The sequence below is a fragment of the Polistes dominula genome, unplaced genomic scaffold (genome assembly GCF_049000335.1).
Source record: "Polistes dominula isolate Pdom_NZ unplaced genomic scaffold, Pdom_raw_medaka contig_49, whole genome shotgun sequence".
Classification (NCBI taxonomy): domain Eukaryota; kingdom Metazoa; phylum Arthropoda; class Insecta; order Hymenoptera; family Vespidae; genus Polistes; species Polistes dominula.
Window position 1 is genome coordinate 2,026,699 of NW_028300914.1, and position 21,471 is coordinate 2,048,169.

General features: G+C 30.7%; 3 protein-coding genes across 3 annotated transcripts; 1 reads left to right on the top strand and 2 right to left on the bottom strand.

The window, feature by feature from the left end:
* Window positions 1-14,156: 14,156 nt before the first annotated feature.
* RASSF8 (ras association domain-containing protein 8) lies at window positions 14,157-17,416 on the bottom strand. The gene is given in 11 exon segments (XM_089179863.1): window positions 14,157-14,673; window positions 14,847-14,951; window positions 14,954-15,153; window positions 15,241-15,380; window positions 15,486-15,602; window positions 15,671-15,832; window positions 15,901-16,139; window positions 16,228-16,339; window positions 16,412-16,723; window positions 16,807-16,917; window positions 17,033-17,416. Coding segments are annotated over 11 exon segments (1,671 nt in total). The 5' UTR covers window positions 17,105-17,416; the 3' UTR covers window positions 14,157-14,572.
* Window positions 17,417-17,770: 354 nt separating this feature from the next.
* RfC38 (replication factor C subunit RfC38) lies at window positions 17,771-19,526 on the top strand. The gene is made up of 5 exons (XM_015321875.2): window positions 17,771-17,934; window positions 18,164-18,301; window positions 18,383-18,548; window positions 18,616-18,934; window positions 19,019-19,526. Exons 1-5 carry the CDS (start codon window positions 17,848-17,850, stop codon window positions 19,374-19,376), a joined length of 1,068 nt encoding a protein of 355 aa, XP_015177361.1. The 5' UTR covers window positions 17,771-17,847; the 3' UTR covers window positions 19,377-19,526.
* A 149-nt stretch (window positions 19,527-19,675) lies between these two features.
* Window positions 19,676-21,178, bottom strand: LOC107066862 (succinate dehydrogenase cytochrome b560 subunit, mitochondrial). The gene is made up of 6 exons (XM_015321876.2): window positions 21,001-21,178; window positions 20,846-20,901; window positions 20,721-20,777; window positions 20,270-20,469; window positions 20,026-20,168; window positions 19,676-19,924 (listed from the first exon to the last, which is right to left on the bottom strand). The coding sequence occupies exons 2-6, from the start codon at window positions 20,863-20,865 to the stop codon at window positions 19,820-19,822; spliced, it is 525 nt and encodes a 174-aa protein (XP_015177362.1). The 5' UTR covers window positions 20,866-20,901; window positions 21,001-21,178; the 3' UTR covers window positions 19,676-19,819.
* Between the last annotated feature and the right edge of the window lie 293 nt (window positions 21,179-21,471).

Sequence of the window (21,471 nt, forward strand, 5' to 3'; positions counted from 1 at the left end):
TTTATAATATTTACAAGTAATATGTTCATTTAATAAAAGTGGTAATTACATAAAAGTAAAAAGAGTGTAAAAATTACAGAGGTTATAATATTAAATTCTGCTTATTTAAAATGTTGTTTGTGTTGCATACATGGGCAACATTTAGAAAAAAACTTAAACAACATTGAAAAAAAGTATTTTTTTAGATGACAATGTCTCGCGGTTTCAATGACCTTCTCGCGGTGAGACCTGACCCGATATTACTTGTGATCTATTCCAAATAAAATTGTAAATTATGTAACGCAAGTACTATCGGGCGGATAGCTGTGCTAGATTCAATATAAATTAATAATTACATGTTTAAATTATTATTAATATTTTTTTGGTCCATCTAAAAAATGAATTTTATTAAAAAAAAAATCATCTACTTTTCAGAAAAAAACCTCACTACTTTTCGGAAAACTTTTCGGACTTTTGTCGCATACCTACGTGCTTATCTCTGTTTATTCTTTTACCCTTCTATCGCTCCTACCTACAAACATTTCGAGTATCGAAAGAATATGTGTGTTTATGCTTTGTAGTATGCTGTTGCACTCAACACACACACATATACAACCAGGAGCGATAATTACGAAGCATAACATAAAGACGAGACCAAAAATAGGAAAAACTGTGTAGCTATATTCTGTCTCATTCTCTCGCAGGCTCAATCCTATATGTTTGTCTCTTTTTTTTTTTTTTACTAAATATCATAGCTGTTACAAAGCCTCCTACCGCTTCGTTACCTGAAGGACCGTGTTTCATTATTTTCAAATCATTCCCTATTCTAAAGAAGTTTTCACTTTAAAAATCAAATGAATCTTAGATTTATCAAGTAACAAATTAGTCCTAGTAGTTTAGAAAAGAATAAAAATTAAATAACGAAAAAAAAAAAAAGAAAATCAAATGAAAGCGCATTTATTTAACATAGATAACAATTGTAGGATCGTTTGAAAAACGATCTGTAGAATCAATAGCGAAAGAAAAATCGTTCGAACAAAACTCGATGAGGATAAAAAACGTGATCTGTAGAGTCCTGTGTTCGTAATGGATACATTGGTGAGAGGAATTCCTCTCCTCTTCTATCATCTCTTTCTCTCTTTTTTCTTTCTCCTGTTTCGATTCGAAGGGATTTTCTCACGGCGGAATCCCTTTGATCGCAGTCACGTATACGACCTACCCAACCGTCGAGAAAAGAAACGAAGGACCTGCCTCGACGATACCGCCTAATTAACATATGCGAAGCGAGACACGAGATCACATACACCCTTCTCTTTCCCTTTTCTTTTTTCCCCTTTTATTTACTTTTATTTCTATCTCTTTTTTTTTTTTCTACAACCTCTTTCCCTTTTACATACCTACGATTATGTTTCTCCATATATCCGTCAGTACGTGATTCAAATTCGTAGAACTATCCGATCGCGATCCTAGCATTAAAAAGTTAGAAACATAGAAAGAGAGAAAGGGATAAGAATAATATGAATAAAAGTAGTACCATCGAATGCAGGTATATTTTGTAGACTTCAAAATAAAGTAAACTTTGTCTCTCAAGTTGTATTTTGTTGAGGAAGGTTCTTCTCCCACTTCTTTGGTCGTTCGTCGACAGAATTATTAATATTATGAAATAATTATGAATAGATAATATCAAATAAATTATTGATATATCAAATATTGTTATTAGGTCTAGTATTGATTAATATCTTTTCTTTCTTTTTGTTCTTACAAAAAAAGATTATTAAACAATAACAATATCAATTGTTACTAATATTCAATAATTTTTCTTTATAAGATTTCATTTGAATTTAAAATTTAAGAAATTTTAAGCAAAAAAAAAAGAAACCGTATACACAGATACGTATTTATCCTAACTTAAGTTAAATGTAAAATTGGTACAAGAGAAACAGGAATAGAAGCTTGAAGGTACAAACGAGAGGATGAATTCCAATGGTGGTTTCACTAATATTATCTAAGTTCTCCAGTTGGTAGTATGTATATACGTACTTATGTAAGTAAGTAAGTAAGTAAGTAAGTAAGTACATAAGTACGTACGTTGAACGTACGCGACTAGGAAGTAACGTAGACGCTTTATTCTCTTTTTCTATTTTACCACCCCTTTTCCACCCCCTCTTCTCTCTCTCTCTCTCTCTCTCTCTCTCTCTCTCTTCTTCTTCATGTTTTACTAATTTTTTTTTCTTTTCTTGTCTTTTTCCTTCTTCCCTCACCCTCTTCTCTCTGTCTGTCTCTCTCACTCTTTTTGTCTTTCTATTTTTATTTTTTTTTTTGGATTCGTCGAGACCTCGCACGTTGCACCACGTTTTCTGTCTATTCGACGCAGCCATTTTTTTTCGTCCCAACAAAAATGCACTCCGAGAACATGACACAGTTTGGCGGTGGGGGGATGATGGTAGAAGGGTAGAACTGGGAGAAAGGGTAGAACGAAATGAAGCCATTTACTTCCGGCTAACGTTAATACGCTCACGCTTTTCCTTTTAGCTCGAACTTTTTTTTTTTTTTTGGTAAAAAAAGAGATAAAGAACCCGTCAAAAAGAAAAAGAGAGAGAGAGAGAGAGAGAAAGAGAGTGGAAGTGCGTTTGTGAACCTTTTCTTTTTCCTTTTTTTCTTTTTTTGTAGTTTCGAGCTAGAAATAAAAAAAAAAAAAAAAAAAAAGGAAGAGAAATCATTCGTTATAAAATCTTTATACGCGTATTTCAGTGATTTTGTTAAAGAGAAATAATAACAAAAAAAAAAAAAAAAAAAACAAGAAAAAAAAATTACTAGTTTGAACATTAATGAAGAAATTTTTATCATTATCTCTCTCTTTCTCTGTCTATTTCACGAGGGAATTCATGTTTGCCAGCCGATAACAAAATTAGTTTCGCAGATTTTGTCTTTTCCTTCTGCTGCTACCCACCACCACCACCACCACCACATAAACTCACCCCAACCCCCATCGGTAAATTTTAGCGATAAAATTATGTTAAAAGTAGATGGAATAGGAAGGCAGGGTGGTCAGAGAAATAAATCGAATTTCTTCGGCGTTATAAAAATGTTGCTTTGTTCATTCTCATTGGAAATTCAGCCGTTCAGTTTCAACTCAGGAACGTAGGAACACGAACGGTCACCAGGTGCCACTAGGGGATCGTATTCTCTCTTCCCCAAAGAGCAGATTACGCTCGGAGCTAGCAACCAGAGCCAGTATTACTTCTCTCTTCTTTCTTCTTCTCATCCTTTTGCTCTCAATTCTCTCTCTCTCTCTCTCTCTCTCTGTTCTTCTTTCTCATGCTGAACGAGAACCTCCTCCAATCTCATTCCACTTTCAACGTAGTCGTCGTTGGCGTTGCCGTTGCCGTTGCCGTTGCCGTTGCCATCGTACAACGTCGTTCGTTCTATAGCCAACGCTCGGCTCACACCATCGGCATCGTCATGGAAACGGCAAAGCCTCGAAAAATCATTTCTACTTCGAGAGTCGGTCGATAATAATAAAAAAAAAAAAAAAAAAAAAAAATATAGGAAAGAAAGAAAAAGATAGAGTAAGAAAAAAAAAAGGGGGCTGGGGGTGGGTGAAGGAAGAGTAAAAATAAAACTGAAAAAACTTCTTTGGATAAAAGAGCAACCAACGAAAAAAAAAAAAAAAAGAAAAGAAAAACATCTTGAATCTTACCTGAAAGTGATTTTGAAAGAAAGGCACACACCGTGTGTTGGATTTTGAAAATCTTATGAGAACCATTATTCTCTTGACCAACATCTTTCTTTCTTTCTTTCTTTCTTCTTTAGAAAGAATTTAGTTTTTTGATGAGAGAACGAATCTTTGCACTTTGCGAAATTTTGGGAAGGTACACCGTGTTTGGATAGTTTGTTAAATTTGAAAAATTTGAAAAATTTGAAAAATTTTACGAGGAAATAAGGGTGGGAAGAAGAAGACAACTTTTCTCTCGGCAACGTCATCATCTTCTAACTATCTTTCTCTTTCTTTCTCTTTCGCAAGAAATCTTTAGTCGTTCGAGTTTTCTCGCTAAGGTTCTCGTTTCTACGCCGAAAACGCATTTACGGCAAAAATTTACGGTTAGTCATAACGACGACGACGACGACGACGACGACGACGACACGGGCGCCGAGGTCACCGTAGGAAAACCTTTATTTCCCCGCAAAAGGTTCCTTCCTTCTCTATTCTCGTCTTTTTTTTTCCTACTTTCTTTCCCTCTCTCTTTCTCTCTCTCTCTCTCTCTCTTTCTCTCTCTCTATCGTTGTGTTTCATTGTCCTTTCTTCCACCCAGTGCAAAGAACTTCGCCACTTTCGGTCTCCTCGTACTCGAGACCCTTCTTCTCGCACGGTTGCGCGTCTATCTTTCCTCTTATGTTAGTGTGACAAGGACTACCGAGGAGACAAGAGGTAAAAGAGAGAAAGAGAGAGAGAAAAAGGAAAGGAAAAAAAGAAGATAGGAAAATGGAAAGAGGGAGGAAACTACGAGCGATGTCACACTCTCGGCACTTGACGCTATCTCGGTGGGTTGCTTGCTTGCTTACTTGCTTTCTATGCTATATAGGATATATATATATATATATATATACGTACTCGATATACCTGGTGTTAAACTAATATTATTAACTAGAATTTTATTAATATTTTTTTAAATATATAATCTAAAAATATTAAATTACATAAAAATTAAATAAAATATAAATTAATATCTATTAATAGATATACTTTAAATTTATTTAAAAAATATATCGATTAATAATAATATTAATAAATATTCATACACCTTCCAAAAATTCTGATCATACTTTTAATACAACTTTTAATATTATTTGTCTTTTTTTCTGTTCATTAATTTTAAGAATTATTCTAACGTCATTTGTAAATGAAAAATAATATAAAAAAAAAATAAGAAATATAAATTGTCGTTCTCATTATCGATGAGAAAGAGAGAGAGAGAAAGAGAGAGAGTGAGAGTGAGTTTTGAAACTTCAGAAGAAATATCATTGGTACAGCAGTAGCAGCAGCACGTTTCGTCATTTTCCAACGTAGTACTGCGAATAACTCGAGGACTACTACGACAACGTAGACGTAGACGTAGACGTAGATCTTAAAGTTCTCGGTGTCGGGGCGTCGTCATCCGAGCAACGACGACGACGACGACGACGACGAGAGCTCGTAAAGCATCGAGAACGTAAAAAGCCAGCTTTATACCCGGTGTGTCTCGACGATCACGTGTCGTCGGATACCGCGATAACGAGCAGGAGAGAGTGAGTTTGAAGGGTGAACACGCTAGTAGCACACCACCCTAACGACCGAATATTTTTCCTTCCGACTACCCTTCTCTCGTTCTTTCTTTCTTTTTCGTTTTCTTATTCTTTTTATCTCTAACTTTATCTATTCCTTTCTTCAACCTTCCGTGGCTCGCGATAAAACTTCATTCGCTTTTGCGATATATATGCCACTATCAGCAACCATACTGACACACGATGAGTGAGAAAGAAAGAGAAAGAGAGTTTTACCTATTTTCTCTGAACTCGATTCTCTCTCTCTCTCTCTCTCTCTCTCTCTTTCCGATTATCGAACGAAAGCGTCAGCTTGCATGAAAATTTTATACTTTGAAAAATAAACTTTGCGATTAATCGTGAAGACGTTTTCTACTACTACTACTACTAGCAGAACTACTACTACTACAACTAGTAAAATGTTTCTAATTTCGTTTGAAATTAAAATCGATATTTTCCCGACGATCTCCAGTTACTATCATCTAGTTTTATAAAATTAAAAGTAAAAGAAAGAAAGAAGGAAATAAGGGTGAAAAGAAAAGAAAAAAAAGAACAAATAACCAGGGTACTAATTTGATCCATAAGTTTTGTCAATTCTCAATACAAAACCAGCATCAACAGTTCGTTGTATCATCCCCCAGGTTAGCAAAGATAAATCGGGTGCAAAGAATCCTGAAATACTTTACCGATGTCTTATCGTTGTTGACCCTTCTTCGTGTTCGACGAAGCGAGTTGATCTCTCCATCCCTTTTCTATAAGGTTAGCCCTATTTTCACGTGTTTTTGACGCGGTCAAACGGCATTTTTGATCGCTTTATCATTTTTCTTTATTTCTTTCTTTTTCTGTTGTTAAGGATCGCGAACAAGGACAATTTGTTTCTTCATCGTCTAAGCTTTACTTTATTATTTATATTCTCTCTCTCTCCCCCTTTTTGGAAAGTTTACTCTTTCGTACGATAATCTAGAAAAGACAAGAGAAAAAAAAAAAAGAGGGGGTGGGGGTGGCAAAAGTTCGATTCAGCAGGGAGTGTTTATTGAATTCCTATGTGATCCATTATTTGCGGCCTGCCGAATCCGAGCCCTAGAGCAATAAATCGTCCGAATCTGTGGGCCCAACAAAAGGGAGAGAGAGATGATGTTCGTCGAAGGGAAATAGAAGGGAAAGAGGGCTTGAAAATCCACGTCGACGTTGAGAGCCACCACACCAGCACCACTACCAATATCACTACCACCACCTACATAACCAGCCCTTTCCTTCTTCTTCTACTCCTCTTCCTCTACCTCCTTTTCCTACTCCTCAGTCAGGAAAACGCTCGAGGGAACTGGTTAAGCGGTACTTCGCTTGGAAGGACTCGATGCTTAAGGGCTCCTCGAGTAGTTCTCTCCTCGATCGAACGAGCCACGCTTTATTACCGAATCAGCCACCACCATCGGTAACTTCGACGAAATCTACAATCGAATTTTCTTCCTTTTTGTATTCATCGATTTTTTTTTTTTTTTTTTAATATAATATTATTTACAGCTTGTTGTTTTAGTTACGTGTGTATTACTTTTTTTTTCTTTAATCTCACCATTTGCGTACAAAAAGATTGAAATTTGATCTCAACACAATGATATTTTATATAATACGTGACGTTATATTATTAATCGTAATTTTTTGATATATAATTAATGTTATAATTTTATTTTAAGACATAACAGTATTTTTGTATAAATAATAATAATAATAATAATACACGATTCAATTCGTGTTTGAATTATTTCAAAATATAAATATATTCCAGAGTAAAATGATTGAAATGTGATACGATTATTAGGGTCATTAAATTCGTTTTTTTTTTACGATTTACAAGAAGAACGTCGTTAAAAAAAAAATATAAATATATAAAGTTTCATATTTCCAATTAATACAGATATTCTATATATAATCTTTAAGACTAATCTAATTATTTATTAAAAATATGAAAACAAAATTTCTATCTCTCACGTACGTTTGAAATAAAATCCTATTCGAATTCTTCTTTGTAATTCGTGAATGAATGAATTCTTAAAAATACTTACATTTAATATTGTCTATTATTATTTAACAAACGAGTTACTATACAAAATCATTATTCAGAATAATGTATTATGAAATTGTCGAGTGATTACTTAGCAATAAAAATATGAAGAACGGCTTACGATCTCTGCTAGAGGAATATAAAAAGAAGGTGCTATAACGCACAGATATACGGCCATTAATTCGTTCCGTTGTGAAATAATCGTTCGCATCACATATCGCTAAGAGATAAAAGGGAGAGAAGAGAGGATGATAGTAGTAGTAGAAGTAGTAGCGTGGGGTCTGGACCAGTTGGCACCACCCTTCTTCTCTGTTCAGTTTGGATCTTGCACAGTTTGGCATAGAACCCTTGGTACACAACGAATCAGGGTAAAGTGTAGTCGTTAGCATGCCGGTCTCTATCGTTTATCCTTTCTTAGTGGCTAACCCCTGGAAATTCTCTCTCTCTCTCTCTCTGTGAGCAATACGATATGCTATACGAATCCCTAGGAAAATGGTGGCAGCTTGAATCCTGAAGATTCTCTCTCACGCTTTCTATTCTCTTATCTTCTTGGATAAACCAGATAAGAAATAGGAATGAATCGATTTACGTACGTACATACGAACGAACGAACGAACGATCAATCCTTCGTTGATACAATAGATAATAAATAAAGATAGGTGATTATAAATATACAAAAAAAAAAAAAAAAAGAAACAACTTTTCTAACATAATTTTTTCATCGATCCAATTAAATTACAATATCAAAGTATAATAACATAGGAAATTTATTTGTGATATGAAAAAGATTAAAGAAATATTTCATAAACATACAGAATTTGATTGATTCCAACGAAAACGAAGAAAGAGAAACGAAACAAATAAATAGAGAAAGAGAAAGAGAGAAGAGTTTGGAGGACACAATTATAAAAGTTCGTCCTATCGATGGAGAAACGCGTGCCACCGAGAGAGCAACGAGGAAACGGACGTTCCGATAGCAAGATAGAAAATGTAAGAGAGAGAGAGTGAGTGGGTGAATGAGAAAGATAGAAATAGAGAGACAGATAAAGAGAGAGAGAGAGAGAGAAGAAGGGTAGAAGCAGTAGGGTGGTAGTTGCCCCGTTGAATCAAGATGAGCGACAGCGTGGATGGGGTGAGACCAGGAAGGTGGTCGGAAGCGGACAGAACCGTGGGTTGAGTTCCACGGGAGTGGATAGATGGGCGAGTTGTGAGTTATCAGGGTCGGCAGGCTCGTGGCTCTACTCGTTCTCTCTCTCTCTCTCTCTCTCTCTCTCCTGTCTGTACTAGAAAGAGAGGGGTAGATAGAAAGAGAGGGAGAGAGAGAGAGAGATAGAACTAGTGGGATAGACTGGGGTAGTTCTGGCCAGGTCCTATCCACCAGGAGGAGCTTTGGTGGGTTGGGGTGATCGATATGCTGTGTGGCAGTACGCCTCTGCCGTACAGCATGGCATGTCGACGTGCGCACCCTCCTAATTAACCCTTTTCAACGCGATGCGTGCCACTCTTCTATCTAACCCTTCCCCAACTCGACTTTCTCTCTCTCTCTCTCTCTCTCTCTCACTTTCTCTGTCTCTATCACTTACTTTCCTATTTCTCTTTGAATTTCTTTTTACTATTAGAGTTTACTTTTTTTCTTCTTTTTTTTTTTGCTGCTTTTAATTTTTTTTTTTGTTTTCTACCTTCGTAATAATTATTCCAACCCCTATAATTTAACGCTAGCAATTTGACTCTTCGTTTAAACCCTTTTTTAATCTAACATTTCGATTATTTGAAATTTCCCGCGGAAAATCGTCATTCAAACACTTCTATGTCGAACGAACGAACGAACGAATGGATGGATAGATGGATGGATGGATGGAATGGATGGATGGATGGATGGATGGATGGACAATCGGTCGACATGTCCACGATACTAGAAACTAAACCTCCTCGCGTTCGTCGTGTTCCTATCGTTTTCATTGTTGAAATATGACTCTTTTTTGTAAATCAAGATTTAAACGCTTGAACTGTGACCTCTAAAGATTGATGTCATCCTTCGTCATACCTTTTTACGAAAAATATTATAACATCTGTTTCTTATTCTTCTTTTTTTTTCTGTCTATTATTTTATATTATATATATATATATATATATATATGCTTGGTATGACTAGAAAGCTGCGGTTTGTTGGTGAATGGGGATTTGTTGGTAAAGGAGGGGGAGAGTAAGGTTAGATTAAAATACGTGAACCAAGGTAAAAATAGAAAGAGAATGAGAAAGAGAGAGAGAGAGAGAGAAATAGTAGAAGGGATCAAAACGATCAAAACTACCGGCAGGCGTCACGCGCCATTCAAACCCTTCTGCTTGCACCCTTGTTCTAATTCGAACCTATATATATATATATATATATGTATATATGATGTGTGTGAATTGACGCGAGTGAAGAGAAAGAGAGAGAGAGAGAGAGAGAGAGAGAGGGACAATAATTTTCCAAATTTTTCTAAAATAAATTAAACTACCGATGATTTATCTTATTTTTTGTGTAGGTATCCTTTTAAACAATATCCTTTGTTTTCCATTAATTTGTATAAATGATTAGAAATAGAAATGATTAGAGGGTTATTTAATTTGTTGGTGTTTACAAATCAAATCGCGATATTTAGAAATATTTATAAAAAAAAACATGTGATTTTTTGTTTAGAAAAGAGGATGGGGATACTTTATTATATTATAATATAAGTACAAACGTCGTCGGCATGAATTTCGATGGATATGGGCTATATATAACGGCCAATTTATTATTACAAATTTATCGATAATCCCCCACGTGCGTATATACGTCACTCGGGAATTCGTTTGGAATGATTAATCGACACGATAAAATAATTAACGCTTAATACAATGCATTATTTACGATTTGCTATAATCATTGTGAAATCACGAGATACGAATGAGTGTGTTGTGTATCTATTCCTCTTTGTTTCATCTTATTATTCATATTCATCCCCATACATTTATATATATATATATATGTATATACATTTATTTTTCTTACAAATAATTTTTTATAGAAACAAACATAATTCCTACATTTTCGACTTGCAATTCGACTTAATTTTTTTATTCTATGTGAAATTACCCCATACTCGCTTATACCACCAATTACAGAACACCCTTTACATTCTACTATTATTATTACTATATATATATATATTTATACATTAAGATATGATAATTGTTTAAAAAAAAAAAATAGATAAACAAGAAAACTGAAAGTTCCTTTTTTTCTTTCTTATCAAGGCTTGGAAACTATTCACCCCATTTTCATATAAAAAAAAAAGTGTAAATTATTCCTTTCCGTACAAAGATAATAATTCTTATTTATATCATCGAATATCTTTGTCAAAGTACTATTAAATATTATATTACAAAATTATTAGAAAAGTAAAATAAAATAAAATAAAAATAAGAAAAATAAATTTTAAATTTTAACATCATACGTTTTAAAGCTACGAATGAACGAACAGATAACGAAAAAAAAAAAATAGAGAAAAAGTGTTAGGGAAATACGGCAAGAGAAAGAGAAAGAGAGAGAAAGAGAGAGAAAGAGAGAGAGAGAGAGAGGAGTAGCGTATGGTAATGGCGCGTAATACGATCTGATTGCATTTATGATGAATGGGGGATTCGCTTGGGAGGGTTTGGGGCGCGTGTCGAGTCGGGCAGTTGGAAATTCTGCTTGCGGTTTAATGACAGCGCCATGGTTGGTCCGCGTACGTTCATTCGTACGAGCCATACACAACCAACCCCTCTTACTCATCCCTCTTATCCCTTCTCTCTTTAGTTCCCTGATTGTATCTTCGTCCGGAACGAGAATGTGAGAGTAAGAGAGAGAGAGAGAGAGTGAATGCTGAGATGATGCCCATGGAAAATCGCGTACACTTTTATATGATGCTTCTTTTCGTATCTTCTTCTTTTTCAAATTATTTCTTTTTTTTATTTTATTTTATTTATGTATAAGAACGTATATACCAGCATCCAATAATTACAGGGCAGGTATTCGTTACATGCGCAAACTGACTATTCCTATCTTATATATTATTCTTGAAAAGAGAAACAAAATAAATAATAAAATGGTAGAAAGGAAAAAACGCTTATCACAGGTGATTTCCTTTTTTTAATAATCAAAATAAAAAGCTAATATACAGATATTAAAATGAGATAGATAGAGAGAGAAAGAGAGAGAGAGAGAGAGAAAGATAGCGAATGTTTTATTGTATATTTTATTTGTTTTTGGCGAGACTTACTACATTACGGTATTTTCAAAATATATTTAGTGTATTTTAATCTTTAAGATATATTATAAACAAATTCAACACTTTTATATATTATAATAATAATTATTATTATTATTAGTTAACGTTAGGAACTCGAAAGTTCATTGTCGCAAATACCAAATTCCGCCATTATATTATAATTATAATTATTAATATTATATATAACTCTATATATCTACTATATATAGTTATATTATTAGTATATTATAAGTATTATAATATATATAATAATTATAAATACTATATATCTACTATATTATATAAACTGTATATAGTTTATAATATATATATATATATATTAATATATTATAATTATATATTATATATTTAATATTTAATATAATTATATCCCAATAGTAGAATTATTTTATTTTTTATTTCTTTTATCTCATCTATATTAATTCGATCATTTTAATAATTTTTGCATCCGGTTTGCATCAGGGTTTCTAAATTATTTCCAAAATAATTGATTTGCGGTCTTCTCTCTCTCTCTCTCTCTCTCTCTTTCTCTCGTGTAACATAAAAATTACATTACATTATATATATATATATATATATATATATACCTTAGTTTCAACAATTTTGTTTTCTTCTTCTTTCACATTTTTTATTTTAAACGTAGAAAGACAAAAGAGAGATAGAGAGAGAGAAAAAAAAAAGGAGAAAAAAAAATTTCACCTTTGGGTTTTAACAGGTCGATTCTTTCACACGCGACTTCAAGTGAGACGAGTGGAAACGAGAGGGGTAGTTTTCTCTCTCTCTCTCTCTCTCTTTCTCTCTCTTTCTCTCATCGTTTTTCCATCCCTTCGGGATTCGTTTTCGAGTTCAACGATGCGCGCTCTCGATAACGATTTTACGAGGCACGCCCTTTCGTAGAGAAGACGACGACGACGACGACGACGACGACGACGACTACAACGAGGAAGAGGTAGAGGAGGAAAGCGTCGTCATTTTACCTCACCTATCATGGAATCGAATCTGGTTTGGTATCGTTCAACGAGTAGCACCGGTAAAGTTGTGTTCGTATTACTCAAACGTATTTACGGAAGAGAGAATCCGTGAAGAATCGTCTATCAAACGTAAAAAAAAAAAAAAAAAACAAACTTATAGTATACATAGTATCATTTTGTGATCCAATCGAGAATAAAAAAAAGAAATGGTCAGTGTTTTATTATTTATAAGAAAAAGAAGAAGAAGAAGAAGAAACAACTAGACGATGTAATAATGAATTATAGAATTATTTACAATAATCCTGATTTTTTTGTAAACATAGATCAGTTCATTTGATTTTTTTTTATTATTATTATTTTTGATATAATTTGCTTAAATGAAAATTGAACAGAACTTGTATGCAATAGATAGAAATTAGATAAATAGATTAGAAAAAATTGCATATCACTGTTATAAAAAAAAAAAAAAAAAAACTTTATATATTAACTTGAGTTGTAGTTTATTTATTATTATATATTAATTATTATTTATTTATTTAATTATATTATTTTATTATATATTTTATTATATTTTATTATTAGTTAATTATTATTATATATTAAGTTAAGTAGTAGTGAGCATTAAAGTCCCTACATATTTTAATATCCACTATTAATTTAATTAGGATAGTCAATACATTTGTGTTTCTCATATTATTATTTGATAAAATACTGTAACAAGACAGAATTGTCAAATGTCGTAGATTTGATCTTTCAAAAAATTACATATCTTATATAAATATTAATCACAAAATTATACATTTATAGTTTTCTAATACAATATTCTATTAATCCACTAATCAGAAGACTCCATGATTTAGGCAAAACACTTTTGATCAATTTGAAATTCTTAGTTTAATATTAATAAATATATTTAATGATTGTAAAAATGATTGTAGAGTTTTTAATTTTTGATAAATTAGCAAAAAAAATAATCTTAGTTGAAAGAACATAATTCTACTTTATAATTGCAAAGAAAAAAACCATGGAATCTAATTTATTGACAACTGGTGAATAATAAATCGTCAGATAAAGATCACATCGTTCTTATCAACAACCAATAAATAATAGACTACTGTTCAATCAAAGAATACAGAAATATACAGAAGCTTACAAGTTCACTTTTTTTCCAAACCAGATTCATCTTACCATTAGTAAGTACCGTAACCTAACGTGGGCATAGTAGGTACTTTAATACAGTATTATTTGATAATAAATCAGAGTTAAACATCTTAAGACGGACCCCATGAACATGTTTGCATAATATGTATAATAAAATAATGAATTGAGCTTATATAATGTTAATTGCTAAGAATTACAAATTTATTATTAGTAATATTAACGTATTATATATAAAAAAAGAATAACATACAAATGAAATATACTTATATATCATTAAATACACATTACTTAATTATTATATTATCGATAATAAAATATCAACAAAAGTAACTTCCTATAATCGTTTAATGTTTATATTGAATTATGTGAATTAATTGAACAAAAATATAAACATAAGGAAGGAAGAATATAATTCTATGTATTTAAAGAGATGGTAACAAAATATAAAAAAATAGAAAATACTTAGCTAAATAATATGTGTACCTTATCTATGGGTCTTATATATAATTCTTCAAGAATTTATAGTTGTTATACATTTATATATATATATACATGTGTATATCAATAAGGATAATTATTACATTTGTATGTCTCTAATCTTCTTGAATTTTTATTGCAATAATAGAGAAGGAATGAATAAGTAGAACACTATAATGATAATTCCTCTCATAATGTTCAGATAAAGTATTGAACATTCGTCGGAATGTTATAAACTTGATAAACAGCAAGCAATACTTTTGTAAATACACGATTATTCTTGTATATAAACAAACATTCATATATAAATCTATTTACATAATGCATTTTGTTCAGACCCAAACGCCATGTGGATTTTTACTTGTGGGTACTGCTGTTTCTAACTGTCTAGGTGATCCTATCATTTTACGTGTACTTCCTGGTTTATAGGCACCTAAAGATAAAGAGTAAAATATAATCAATTAATTATACATTAACAATGGCGGGATTTGGTATTTGCAGCAATGAACTTTCGAGTTCCTAACGCCAACTAATAATAATAATAATTATTATTATACATTATATTTGATAGTAAATAATCTATTTATACAATCAGACAATATATACCTTCAAGTAAAGATTTCACTTGTTCATCTTGACAAGCAACGGTTAAACTTTGTAAATTCGCCTCTTTCATATCAGCAACTAATCTCTCAACTTGTAATTTTTTTCTACAATCGCTGTCTCCAGACTAACTATTTCAAGTTTTAACGATTCCGCACATTGCGATGCTAACTCGGCAGATCGTTTAGCTTGTTCTACTTCATTCTGAAGACGTTCAACTTCGTTGATTATTTTTCGTTCAATTATTTGACGCTCATCTGTTTCACGATTGGTATTGTGCTGTTCTACAGTAAGTTCCTCCATGATAAATCTATCATATGAAACAAATTATTAAAAAAGAAAATTAAATATATATAATTAAACGAAATGTTAATAAATTCAAAGCTTATATTTTTACCTAATCTTATTTTTACATTGAAGTAATTCCGTTTCACAATTAGCTAGCTTTGATCTGAGAAGTGTTATCTCCGACTTTAATGTTTTCTCTTGCTGCCTTACAATTTCACTTTCTTCTTCCACATGAGCTAATTCTTTGAGCTTTATTTTGTTTATGTAAATTATAATAAATTCATCTTTAAATATTCAAAGACATACACACAATGTTTATGTTTCAAATAAATAAATATATATATATATATATACCTGATCTTCTATAATACGACCGTTAGCTTCAATGCGATTTAATTCTTGTGAAATGAAATCCATTTGGTGCATTTGTTCTCTATTTTTAGTTTCCCAATATAATATTTCTGCATCAAACTGAAATCAATAAATAATACGAATATATATTTAAGTTTATAGAATTATGTATTGTTATATTGACTTACTTTAGTGAGATCAGCTTGTTGTGCACTAATAGTATCTCTTTGTTTATTGACTAGTCTAATAAGATCAACATAACGTTGGGTATAAGCAACTGTCATCATATTTTGTGTTTGACCAGATAATTGAGCAATTCCTTGCGTTTGACTTTTTGTATCTTGAAATTCCTAAATATACAAATGTATCACACATACACATTAAAATTATAAAACAATTTTCTTTTTAATTATACTACCTGAATTAAATTTCTTTTCAATTTGACAGTGTTGCTAGATGATGGTTGTTCTTCTTTATGAATATTTAAAATATTACTGTTTGTGCTAGGAGCAAATTGTGATCTTGCTGGACTATTTAAATTTGGTGGTGGTGGATCTCTATATGGTGGTAATGTTCGTAATGGAGGAGATGCTGGTCCTGGAGGATCTCTATAAGGAGGAACTTCCCTTATTTTTTTCTGAGATAAATGCGTATTAACTAGAAAATACAAAAGCATTCAAAATTAATTATAATTAAAGTCATAAATTCTTATGAAATAGTTCATTAATCAAAAATATTAGCTTACTATCAGGATTAGCACCTCGCGTTGGAGATGGTGGAATATTTTTTCGAATATTTAATTCTTTGTTTTTAAAATGGGGTGTAGGTTGAACAATAGCAACATTTTCCATTTGAACCTGTAATAAAATTACAAATTATTAAATACACATGTTAACTAAAGAATTTATCAAAATAATATATTAGTTTACATCAGCATTATTCTCAGTAAGATTTCCTTGAAATCCAGCAAACGTTAATGATTTCCTAGTATCACGATTTCTATCTAGACCACCACCTTGCTGTAATTCATCAAAATCTGAATTCAAATTAGTTGGAGTAGTTTTAGAATCCTCTTGAACATTATTCGTTGCACCAACTTCCGCTGACATATTTGATGTTCCATTTATCCGTGTTCCATGTGTTATACGTGATGTTGATGATCCTGGATTTTTATTGTTATCAGTAGAACGTCTCAAAATCAGCTGGACTTCAGAAGAATATTCTCCCCATTTTAATAAAATCTGTTTTTAGAGATATTACTTTAAAAGATTTATCATACCAATAAAATATTGTATATTCTTTAACTTTCTGTAATATTTTATACCTTAAGAGGGTTTTCATATGGTGCTAAAAGTCGTTCATTAGTTCTCCAACGTTCAACTAAGGTAAATCTACCGGTTTGTGCTGTTGCATGTGCAAGTGCGTACACAACATCCTAAAAGCAAATAATTATTAAAATGCTTTAAATATTGTTTCATTATATAATTATAAAAAATGTATATCAATATCTAATATTCTACAACATACATACATTGTGTTTCACAACAAACCTGACAAGTTGTATTTTCTGTAACTCCGCACACAATACGTTGTATTCCTTCCACCCATACTTTCAGTTCCATTACGTTAGCAGTATATATATCCAAGTATATTTTGCATTTCTAAATTATATCTAACTATAAATCCAAACTAGTATATCCTTTTTTTATTTTTATCTTTAAAACTATTTATTTGTTTATTCTGAAAAGACATTCTATCAATTTAAAAGAGTATTTACACACTCTCTTACCTTTTTATAATAATAATATTAATAATAATAATGCTTGAAAAAATATTTACAAATTGATTACTATAAATTATAAGAGAATCTAAAATAATAACTTAATTGCATATTTTTGTTTATAAAACCAGATCTCTCTACCACGATACAAATGGCTATAGAAAGACTATTTCAAGTAAAAAAGAAAGAGCGCCTCACGATACAAAAAAATTGTACTAAAGCCATGTGTACGAACTACGTAGTAATTTTCTGTTGCACAGATGCACTAACTGATGGCATAAAAAAAGATGCACTTGCACGTATCCACTAAATTACAAATTATTTATCAAAGAATAACTGTCAAAATATATAAAATAATAATGACATTAATTATTATTAATTATTAAAATAAATTAAATAATTTTTCCTATAATATTTATTATATGTATGTGTGTATGAGATGTTTCGTTTTTAAATTTTCGCGCGCAATGATATTATTGGTTATGATGTATAGTTACGGAATACGTAACTAAACTTTTATAAGTGACTGAAGAAGAAAGGTCGTAAATTATATTTCATACATCTTTATAATAAAATCGAAAGAAAATGAGTCTGTGGGTAGATAAATATCGGCCAACAACATTTTCTAAATTAGATTATCATAAAGAACAAGCGGAATATCTTAAAAATATGGTAACTGTCAAGAAATTGTAATATGCCGGACAGGCAAACACAGTTGGACTTTGTTTTTGATTGTATAGCATTCCCGCCTTTTTCTTTATTTTTGATAATATTTAGTTTATAAAAATAATTAAAACGTAACGTCATATAAATATAGCTTCATTAAATGCACGTACTTGTAATCTGTTAATTATTTATAATGTATATATAAATATAAATAACATTTTATTTATAATAAAAGGTACACAAAGGTGATTTTCCACATTTGTTAATATATGGACCTTCTGGTGCTGGAAAGAAAACTAGAATAATGTGTATTTTGAAAGAATTATATGGTTCTGGTGTTGAAAGATTACGAATGGAAAATATGAGTTTTGAGGTATAATGTTTATTCAATAAATAATTAACTATTAATTGCTAAATAATATGTTGATTACATTTCTTCATGACATTGTTACAGACACCTTCGAAGAAAAAATTGGAAATAATGACTATAAGTAGTAATTATCACATAGAAGTTAATCCCAGTGATGTAAATATATATGATAAAGTTGTTGTAATGGATTTAGTTAAAATGACAGCACAAACTCATCAGATTGATTCATCTGGACAAAAAGAATTTAAAGGTATAACATGTTAAAACAAATGCTAATTGAAAGTGTAGTTTGATAAATTATTTGATTTTTCAAATAGTGGTTTTGTTAACAAACGTGGATCAACTTACAAAAGATGCACAACATGCACTTCGTAGAACTATGGAAAAGTATATTGCTACGTGCAGATTAATTCTTTGCGCAAATTCTATATCTCGTGTATCACCAGCTATTAGATCTCGGTGTCTAGGAATACGTGTTTCTGCACCAACAATAACAGAAATTAAATCTATTTTACAATCAGTATGTAAACGTGAAAGTATAACTTTACCGGATGAATTTGCTACCAGACTTGCTAATGCTAGTGGAAGAAATCTCAGAAGAGCAATATTGATGCTAGAAGCTTGTAAAGTTGAACAGTATGTACAATTTAAATATTTTTAATTAATCCAATAATTCAATTTCTTTCTTCCAATAACAATTTTAATGTTGTTACAATTCAGGTATCCATTTACTGCTAATCAAAAGATTTCTGAACCTGATTGGCAAACATTTATTCGTACTACAGCTAATATGATGATAACAGAACAAACACCAAAGAAATTATTAGACATTAGAAAAAGACTTTACGAATTGTTAACGCATTTAATACCTTGCGATGTCATTCTTAAAGGATTATTACAGGAATGTATAAAAAATTGTGATTTTCAATTAAAAAGTGAAATAATATTCATAGCCGCAGAATATGAGCATAGAATGTTGAACGGATCAAAACCTATTTTTCATTTGGAGGCTTTTATTGCTAGGTTCATGGCTGTATATAAAAAATTTATGGATTCCTCTCTCGAAGATTTTATATGATTCTAAATTATTTAATCAAAGCTATTGATATAAAAGATCGAAACAATGATCTATTTTAACCATGAAACATTATGTAATTATAAATGTTTTATTATTTACAAAAGGTCCGAAATATATGAAGTATTTTGTAATTGAGAAGAGTACAATTTTGGCATTGTGGTCTTAACATAAAATTCGCGTTTTCGAAATTTCTTCTACAATAATTTTTCTAAATAAATGAACACACACACATTGAAAGTTATTTAGAAATAAACATTAACGAATAAGAAACAATAATACAGAAGAATTTAGAAATAATGTATCTCTATAATAACTTATTTTATTTCATACAATACTAATATTATAGGATGAGATGATATGATGCACATCCATAAATAACAAAGAATTTCTAAAAAATAAATAAATTCTCAATTACTGCACTTAGTTTCAGTGCTTTTTTCTTTTTACAAAGCTGCTAAAACAATGGCAGAAATAGCTGCTAAAGCAGTTACAGCATAGCCCGTTGAATATACTTGTTTAATTGTCAGAAACATTCCTAAATCCCAAGCCTGTAATTATAGAACATAGATAAGATTTATTCTAAAAATAATGTTCTATTTTATTGCTATCTATATTGCACAACCAATTATCATATTTTTTAACTTCTTACCAAATGTCGAAATCCATTGAATGTATGAAACGTAGCAGGAAATGCAAGTAATGTTTTACTTACAAAGAGTAAAGCTACGGGTAAATTTAATTCATTTATGAGTTCTATAACACAAGGTATTCCACCTGGTACAAATAGAGTACCTGAAATATACAAGAAATAAAAGATATTTTTATAATAACATTAAACAAAATAAATATCATCAAAGTGTATTGATATTTGATATAAAATTATGTGTACTTACCAAGTCCTAAAAACATAGCATAACTTGACAATATTATACCAGTTGTACGATGAGATATAGAAAGCAATGATGTTAATTGCACTTGATAAATAGTCAAATGTGGTGACATTGGTCTCTTAAGACGCATATTCCTTTCATCATATGTTTCACAGACATTACTGTTAGCACATACTGGTTGTGATAATGATGTAGTTAGTGAACTGTAACATATTGAATTTTAATTTGATTTGTAATGTGTATTATTTATTTATCATTTTCTTTAATATAAAAAGTATGACATTTTAATATATATATTTATATATTAATTTTAATATGAATGATTATTTTCATAAATATACAAATAAATAGAGATGTATTAATGTTTGGATAAATTATAAAAATGAATCATAATTGACAGTCAGATGATCAAATAGCATAACATTATATAATTACGTAATACATTAATACTCACTTGCTTGTAAATAAACCTCGAAAATGTTGAAAACCAATACCTCGTCGACAAATAAGTCTAAAAACATATTTTAATTAATATTTAAAGGTTTGATCAATGAAATCAAATGAATTAACATATAATACCTAGTATAACATAACGCCATGGTTGTTTAAATTTATTATCTCGTGTCACCAAGGTGCTAGATATTATAGAATAAGAGATTTAGATATAGATTACTTTTTATTTTGTCGCGCGTAAAATATTTCATCAATTTGTATCAAAAAAAAAAAGTACATACAAGTAAGACAAGAACCACCTCTTCTTTAAATATTTGCTGGATAAAGTACGAAAATGTACCATAAGCAGTATTGCCAAACGTCTAGTCAAAAATATTCTTTACAATAACATATATTACATGATCAGATGATTGAAAAGATGTTTATTTGTATTTCTTATTATTTGTACATATTTATCATAAATTTCAATGATTATATAACACTTATTTAACAATAATATTTTTAAATTAATATATATATATATATATATATATATATATATATATATGATATAACGATGAGTTTCTGTAATATAACTAAAGTGAAGTCAATTGAAGAACCATAATATTTTGAAAATAAATGTTAAATATTATTAAAATAGAAAGTAATTTTATAATATTAATATTAATAATATTAGAATAATATTCTTGAAATATAAATATAATTGTATATATCAAATAAGGTAAAAAAGAAAACATATATAGTATTTATAG

Coding starts and splice junctions, on each gene's coding strand:
- RfC38 (XM_015321875.2), top strand. CDS start 17,848: ATGAGTCTGTGGGTAGATAAATATCGGCCAACAACATTTTCTAAATTA. Junction 17,935..18,163: donor CGGAATATCTTAAAAATATG/GTAACTGTCAAG, acceptor TTATAATAAAAG/GTACACAAAGGTGATTTTCC. Junction 18,935..19,018: donor GAAGCTTGTAAAGTTGAACA/GTATGTACAATT, acceptor GTTACAATTCAG/GTATCCATTTACTGCTAATC.
- LOC107066862 (XM_015321876.2), bottom strand. CDS start 20,865: ATGGCGTTATGTTATACTAG. Junction 20,169..20,269: donor TGCTATGTTTTTAGGACTTG/GTAAGTACACAT, acceptor TGTATATTTCAG/GTACTCTATTTGTACCAGGT. Junction 19,925..20,025: donor TCAATGGATTTCGACATTTG/GTAAGAAGTTAA, acceptor CTATAATTACAG/GCTTGGGATTTAGGAATGTT.